Genomic DNA, 7,865 nt, shown 5'->3' with positions numbered 1-7,865 from the left:
TTTTTTTTGAGATAGGGTCTCACTGTCACCTAGGCCGGTAAGCAGTGGCATACTCACAGTAACCTTAAACTCCCAGGCTCAAGCGATTCTCCTGCCTCAACCTCCTGAGTAGCTAGAACCAAAGGCATGCGTACCACCACACCAGAAAATTTTTAAAGTTTTTAAAGACACACAGTCTCACTATGTTGTCCAGGCTGGTCTTGAACTCCTAGCCTTAAGCAATCCTCCCTCCTCAGACTCCCAAAGCACTCGGATTACCTCTGTGAGCCATCACAGCAACCGTCTTTTTTTTTTTTTTTGTATGTGTCAAAGTCCATCCAGCATGAGGCCTCTCCAGTTCTGAAGGCTGCAGTCATAGGCATTTGTCTCCCTGATGTGACCTGTGGCTGGTTTGATAGGGTAGGTAGGGTGACCAATTCCACCGCCACCCCCTCCACCTGGCCAAGCAGCTCTTCGGGAGCTTTCCCTCCCTCAGGAGGTGCCCCAGCAGACCCAGCAAGGCCTCCTCACGCCAACCAGGCTTGTTCCATAACAGGAAGACACCAAATGTCTTCCTGTTTTATTTATCCTTTTTCTTGCTCTTCAGAGGCTTGGAGCCCTACATCCAACCAAGCATTCCTGGCAACTCAACAAGCAAAGACAAAATGAAAGTCAGCCATATACAGCACCCAGATGACATCCGGGAGCTCCAGCAGGAGACCGCAGGTACTTCAGGCCCTGCCATTAGAGTCTGCGAATAAACCACCGGAATTCTACCTGCCTCACCTTCTCTCACCCCAGTGCAACCCCTACTCTGCGCTTAAATGTACGTCTCAAAGAAACCACCTGAACCACTACAATTCCCATTTTTAACCTGTCCTGGCTAAAGCTGGTGCTTGGCCTTGCACTCTTGGCTCAGTTTTCAATTCAGGGCAGAAGGCCAGAGAGGACTGAGCAACGACATCCCCAGGAAGTCAACATGACAACAGGATCCAGGCTTAGCAACACTGACTTCTATGCTGAGTCCTGGGATGCACAGAGTACTTCATCTGGTCTTTGCTCTTGTGTCCATAATCACTTTAAAAACATATGACACAGTGGAAACCAAAGTTAACCTATGAGCCGTGGGAAGCTTAGCGTGACCGAGTGTAAGGCACCACACGGAGCTGCAGGGTTGTGCGCGGGGACCCCCAGCACCTGGGAGGATGGTGCAGGGCTGCCCAGCAGGGATCCTGGTGAAGTCACAGGAGCACAAGCCCCATCTCTGCACACTAATTCAACAGTTCTGCAGGAGTGGCAGGTAGAAATGACGGTAGGGCTTTCTGACAGGGCTCTCGCTGGGATCCCACTGCAGGGCCCAATTCTGGAAGCTCCCTACAAGACTTCAGGGATTTCGTGCTCTAACAATGACACCCAATGTCTGTTTTTCTTTTTAAGGCCGCCTCGCCAAGTATTTCCCCGCTCCAATTCTCTTCTCATGAAAAACAGAATTAAAAACATATATATATATATAAAGCATATACATATTTCTCACTAGAGACATTATAAATAATAGCAGATGCCTATAAATGCTTGAGAAACACATTCCAAAGCAGGTTAAACACCGCATTTTTGCTTTGTATTCAGACAGAGGCTCTTTCCCACCCTCCTCACCCATCGCTCTCAGTGGTGTACACCACCACTGCCTGGTTGTGGGGCTCGATCCCCAGCTCCCACTGGGCAGACTCCAGGTTCCGCTCAAAGGTGTCAACACTGCCAATGTTAAACCACACGTACTTCTGCAGAGACCAAGAGCAAGTTTAGGGTACACCACTGGGTCCCACGCTGAACCCGCCCTCACACACGCACCTCCCCCAGCCCCTTCTCGTAGCTTTCATCTCCATAACATGCACGAGACCTATGCCGAGGCTAGTTCCAAAGGAAACTCTACTAACAGCAGAAGACCCTCTGGTTCTGGCCCCATGAAATTATAGTCTTTACATTCTAGATGAAAGTGTAAACTGTGCAACAGCTGCTGAGGTGTGCCTTTGTCTCCTTTTCTTTCTTTTGAGACAGAGTCCCACCCTATCACTCAGACTGGAGTGCAGTGGGATGATCTCAGCTCACTGTAACCTCCACCTCCTGGGTTCAAGCAATTCTCATGCCCCATCCTCCTGAGTAGCTGAAAGTACAGGCACAGGTCACCATGCCCAGCTAACTATTATATTTTTAGTAGAGATAGGTTTCACCATGTTGGCCAGGCTAGTCATGAACTCCTGGCCTCACATGATCCACCTGCCTCAACCTCCCAAAATGCTGGCATTACAGGTTTGAGCCACCATGCCCGGCTGTCCCTTTTTTCTTTGTCTCTTCTCTCCCCCTAGTCCTTGATGAGTTGTTCTTATATGTTGCATGGCAAATCTGAATCCTAGTTATAGTCTCATGAGGGCTCCTGTCCTACTTGGAAGACTTTGTTATTGATACATGCCAATAAGAAAAACATCACAATGAGAAGTTGATGGATACTAAGGGGATATTTTACTGCAAAAATAGGAAACTATATTTTTACATTAAATAAACTTATGTCTGGAAGACTCAGCCTTAAACCCACCCTCACCTCAGACGAGGTCCCAGGGACAGGAATAACACGCACAAATTGTTTGTTCACGACTTCCAGCCGGTCCACCTGGGAAGAAGAGAAAAATTATCAGCACAGCTGAAGCAGTGAGTATGACACTCAACAGCAAACCACGGGCCTCATCCTGAGACCAGTCCCACAGCGCAGACCTGGCTCCAGCGGGTCCAAGAGGCTGCATCCACTCTGCTGTGCAGATTCGAGTTTTGTTTTGATTAATTTGGACATTTCTAGCCTGGCCTGTGCAAAGTAACTTAAAAATCTATAAGAAAGGCCAGGCATAGTGGCTCAGACCTGTAGTCCCAGCACTTTGGGAGGCTGAGGAGGGTGGATCACTTGAGGCTAGGAGTTAGAGATCAGCCTGGCCAACGTGGTGAAACCCCATCTCTACTAAAAATACAAAAATTGGCCGGGCGCAGTGGTTCACGCCTGTAATCTCAGCACTTTGGGAGGCTGAGGCAGGTGGATCACGAGGTCAAGAGATCGAGACCATCCTGGCCAACATGGTGAAACCGTCTCTACTAAAAATACAAAAATTAGCTGGGCGTGGTGGCACGCGCCTATAGTCCCAGCTACTCGGGAGGCTGAGGCAGGAGAATTGCTTGAATGCGAAAGGCGGAGGTTGCGGTGAGCCGAGGTCTCGCCATTGCATTCCAGCCTGGCTCCCGGCGATGGGGCAAGACTCTGTCTCAAAAAAAATACAAAAATTAGCCAGACGTGGTCGCATGTGCCTGTAGTCCCAGCTACTCAGAAGGCGTAGGCAGGGAGAACTGCTTCAACCCGCGAGGCGGAGGTAGCAGTGAGCCAAGATTGTATACTGTACTCCAGCCTGGGCAACGGAGTGAGACTCCATCTCAAAAAAAAAAAAAAAAAACACACCTCTAAAAGGAGTATAAGCCTCAGACTGTCAATATAGCCAAGTCTTACAGAACTGACCCAGAAACATTTTGTCCATCTGCAGGTGCCACAAGAAAATGGTGCCAACAAGAACGAAAATGCAGCCCCAAAGGCCTCCATGCAGCCACCCAGCAGAGAACACAGCCCCTGAGAGCCGGGTGCAGCAAACACACAACTTGAGACGCAGCCATTTTGTGACGTATAATGACAACAGTGCTGCTCTTTGTGCTCTCCACAGAATCTGAAACCACAACAACACACTTTTCCTGGAAACTAATGATTACTCAGGGTCATACGATGAACATGAACATGCTCACGACAGGTGCCTCTTGGCCTTAACACCACGACCACGTCATGGTTAGCATGTCAAGACATCTGGAAAGGAACTCACAGGAGCTCTGGGATCTGTCCAGAACCCACGCACCAACAAGCATCTTGAGCCAATGTATCTGCTTCAGCCCTCCTGCTCATGGCAGCAGCTGTGGGTGGCACAGCAACAACAGAGAGGGGCTGCAGAAGCCCTCCCCTCCTCCTGTGAGGAGTCGTCAGGGACATCTCTGAAGACAGGCACGTGCCCTGAGGCCAGACAAAAAGGCCTTGCATGGTGGTTCATAACTGTAATCACAGCACTTCAGGAGGCCAAGTAGGAGCATTATCTGAGCCCAGGAGTTTGAGGCCAGCCTGGGCAACATAATTACGTTCTTTACAGTCCCAGCTACTCAGAAGGCTGAGGTGGGAGGCTGGCTTCAGACTGGAAGGTCGAGGCTGCAGTGAGGTGACTTCATGCCACTGCACTCCAGCCTGGGTAACAGAGCAAGACCCTATCTCAAAAAAAAAAAAAGGCCTTGGCCACAAACCTTGGTGGAAAAACAAGACTTTCCTATAGAAAGAAGTTCAGATCTTAACAGCGCCATCACTCAGCAAACATCTTTCTGGGGACGACTGAGAAACACGGCACTTGCCCCCGTGTCACTTTATGCTAACGCCTGAGCAGCATTTCAACAGACTTCAGCACCCTGACAGACCCATACCCAGTGACAGACAAGTGGAGGCTTGCTAGTGCCACACGCCCCTGTGCAAAGACACAAAGCCCCAGCTGCTGTCCAGAGTCAACCTGCAGGGGACAGGGGTGCACTGGGTAGAGAAAAGATCTGAATTAGACATGAGACTGACACTGACGATAAACGGACCATCAGAACTTACTCACAGAAGCCGAAGCCAAAAAAAATAAAAATAAAAGGCCAAGATGTTAAGGAAGTTTCCGCCTTGCAAGAAAATGAGCTTCATAACCTCTGGGAAAGGTAACACCATGTCTCATCTCTGACCTGAGGGTGGGACTGTCCAGGACATCCATCACACGATGCATTTTCAACGCAGGCCTGGGCTCACAGCTTCTTTAGGGCGTCGCAGACCACACACACAGGGGCACACCACTACAGCAGCCGCCTTCCCAGTAGACAAACTATAAATTCCTCTCACCAGACCTCTGGCCAGGTAACACTGTACAAAATGCTTCCAAGTGATTTCTCTTCCAGGATCTCGAAAACAGAGGTAGAAAAATCCCATGGCCACACCTGCCGCCAAAAAGGCCAGACCGCGGAAATCCTTGTCATCCCAGGGGAAGTCCCCCTGTGGAGAAAAGAAAACACATTTTCCAGTCAAATGAAGGGAGTTTCTTCATGAAAATGGCTATTTCCTTTTTCAGATGTTATTAGAAAAGACCCTCCCCTCCTCACCCTACACAATGCAGCCTCAGTCCCTCTCAAGAGGAAAGATGTTTACGTGGTATATAAAACACACCGAAAGGTGCAGCTCACCAGATGCCCCGAGAGAAGCAGAAAGTCCACAGGGAGTGCTGTGTTTGAGCCACTGCTGCTAGGGTTATCTCTTATCTGAGTCTTTTAAAATCCAGATAGAGGACAGACATGGTGGCTCACATCTGTAGTCCCAGCACTTAAGGAGGCCAAGGTGAGAGGACTGCTTGAGCCCAAGAGTTTAAGACCAGCCTGGGCAACATAGGGAGACCCCGGCTCTACAAAAAAAAAAAAAAAAATTAGCCAGGAGTGGTGGTGCAAGCCTGTGGTCTCAGCTGCTCCAGAGGCAGAGGCGAGAGATCATCTGAGCCTGGGAGGCCAAGTCTACAGTGAACAGTGATCACATCAATGCACTCCAGCCGGGATGACAGAATGAGATCCTATCTCAAAATCATAATAATAAAATCCAGATAGAAATCTCAGCACATTTTTAAAAATTCATTTTATTTATTTTTTTGAGACAGGGTCTTGCTGTCACCCAGGCTGTATTGTAGTTGCACCATCACGGCTCACTGCAGCCTCAGCCTCCCTGGCTAAAGTAATCCTCCCACCTTGGCCTCCTGAGTAGCTGGACCAGAGGTGCACACCACCGTGGCTAGCTAATTTTTTTATTTTTTATTTTTGTAGAGACGAGGTCTCACTACGTTGCCCAGGCTAGTCTCGAACTCCTAAGGTCAAGCAATCCTCCCACTTCGGCCTCCCAAAGTGCTGGGATTACTGGCATGAGCCACTGCACCCGGCCTCAGTATACTTTTAGAAGTTAATTTCTTTGAAACTTATGAACTAATTCAACAGCTCACCTTTAAACAAGCAGTAAGATTGATAATGGGCTTCAATTTATGTGTTCTCCCAAAATTTCCATGTTGGAACTCAGCCCCTAAGGTGAAGATATTACGAGGTGGAGCCCCTGGGAGGGGTCAGGTCCCAAGGGCTCTGCATCACAAGTGGAATTAGTGCCCTCACAATCCGTCACCCAGGCTGCAGTGCAGCAGCGTGATCGTGGCTCACTGCAGCAACTCCCAGGTTGAGGTTGATGCGATCCTTCTGCCTGAGCCTCCTGAATAGCTGGGACTACAGGCATGCACCACCATGGCCAGCTAATTTTTCTTTTTTTTTCTTTTTTTTTTTTTTTTTTTTTTGAGATGGAGTCTCACTTTGTTGCCAGGCTGGAGTGCAGTGGTACAACCTCGGCTCACTGCAACCTCCACCTCCCAGGTTCAAGCAATTCCCCTGCCTCAGTATCCCAAGTAGCTGGGACCACCGCTGTGCGCCACCACGCCTGGCTAATTTTGTATTTTTAGTAGAGATAGAGTTTCACCATATTGGCCAGGACGGTCTCAATCTCTTGACCTCGCGATTGGCCCGCCTCAGCCTCCCAAAGTGCCGGGATTACAGGTGTGAGCCACCGCGCCTGGTCTGACTTTTATATTTTTTGTAGAGACGGGGTTTCACCATGTTGTACAGGCTATGATCTTGGACCTCCGCCTTCCACAACTGAGTAGTAAATTTACCCTGTTTGTAAATTACCCAGTCTGATGTGTTCCATTACAGCAGCAGGAGCAGACAAGGATGCACACAAACCTTCTGCATCCGCCTCCACCAGGCAAAGCCACTGCGCGCGCCTCCTCTCCTGCCTCCATCTCCTCCAGGCCCAGCATTCTTTAGCTCACCAGTTTCTGAGAGAAAACAAAGTCTGACTTCAAAAAGCAATCACGTGTAATTTTCCGGAGAAAGAGGAGTCAGAAAACAAAAAAACACTTTCCACCACACAATTGTAATAACACCAGTGCCTTCTGAAAATAAACAGAGAACAGGAAAAGGATGAGGCTAGGGACATTCTGCTGAGAAGTAGCTTCAGATACATCTAAAATCCCTAAAATTTCACCTTGCTGGCTTCATATGGAGCTTTAATAGCTTTAATAGTTTTTGAGGTAACAGTCCCAAAATTGCCTGTAACTAGGGTAAAGAAAGAAATAAAGAAAATGATAAGGCAGGCTGGTATGGGTAGTTCCCCTTCTCAAGAGAACCAGGGAACACATGCCACCTGTTCTAAGCAGAGTCTGCCTCTCCTTTGGAAAATCTGGCCTCCTACACACACGTGTGGCCCACAGACCTACTGGCCTCTTCCTGTAACGTTCACACAAGTTTCAGGACAAATAAGCCATGACATTGTCCCCTTCAAATATAGTGCCACTCCAATGACCCCAAAATAACACTATGAAAGGCCAGAGAAGCCAAGGTGACCCCAGGAATAGCAAACATATTGCAAGATGGAGTAAAACTTTGCACAAATTTAAGGACAAACAGGAGTCTTCAAAGAAACATTCCTTTCACAGCAAGGCAAGTCACCACACCTCCCAATCTGCTTTTACCTGTTGCCCTCCCCATGCTGACAGGTACCCAAGCAGGAAACATTTCACATGGGAAACACAAAATACCAACTTCGCCAATCCCAAGACCCACAGGGTGATATAATTTTTAAATAGTTTGTCAAGGCTTAGAATCTAAACAAGTTAAAAGGTGCTAAGAGATGAAAACAAACAACAAGGTGGCTTGAGAAG

General features: G+C 48.4%; 1 protein-coding gene across 1 annotated transcript in view; it reads right to left on the bottom strand.

Annotated features, from left to right (window-relative positions):
• Window positions 1–7,865, bottom strand: part of LOC108292851 (AFG3-like protein 1) — a 37,884-nt gene that overhangs the window by 23,106 nt on the left and 6,913 nt on the right. The window contains exons 2-5 of the mRNA XM_017513986.2: window positions 6,886–6,980; window positions 4,970–5,119; window positions 2,576–2,644; window positions 1,633–1,757 (exon numbers count right to left, since the gene is read on the bottom strand). Of these exons, the coding sequence (XP_017369475.2) occupies window positions 1,633–1,757; window positions 2,576–2,644; window positions 4,970–5,119; window positions 6,886–6,980 (439 nt within the window). The remainder of the gene's footprint in view (window positions 1–1,632; window positions 1,758–2,575; window positions 2,645–4,969; window positions 5,120–6,885; window positions 6,981–7,865) is intronic.

Source organism: Cebus imitator, unplaced genomic scaffold, assembly GCF_001604975.1.
Source record: "Cebus imitator isolate Cc_AM_T3 unplaced genomic scaffold, Cebus_imitator-1.0 Scaffold509, whole genome shotgun sequence".
NCBI classification, from domain to species: Eukaryota; Metazoa; Chordata; class Mammalia; order Primates; family Cebidae; genus Cebus; species Cebus imitator.
Note: the sequence above shows the minus strand (reverse complement) of the source record. Positions and strands in the feature narration are given on the sequence as shown.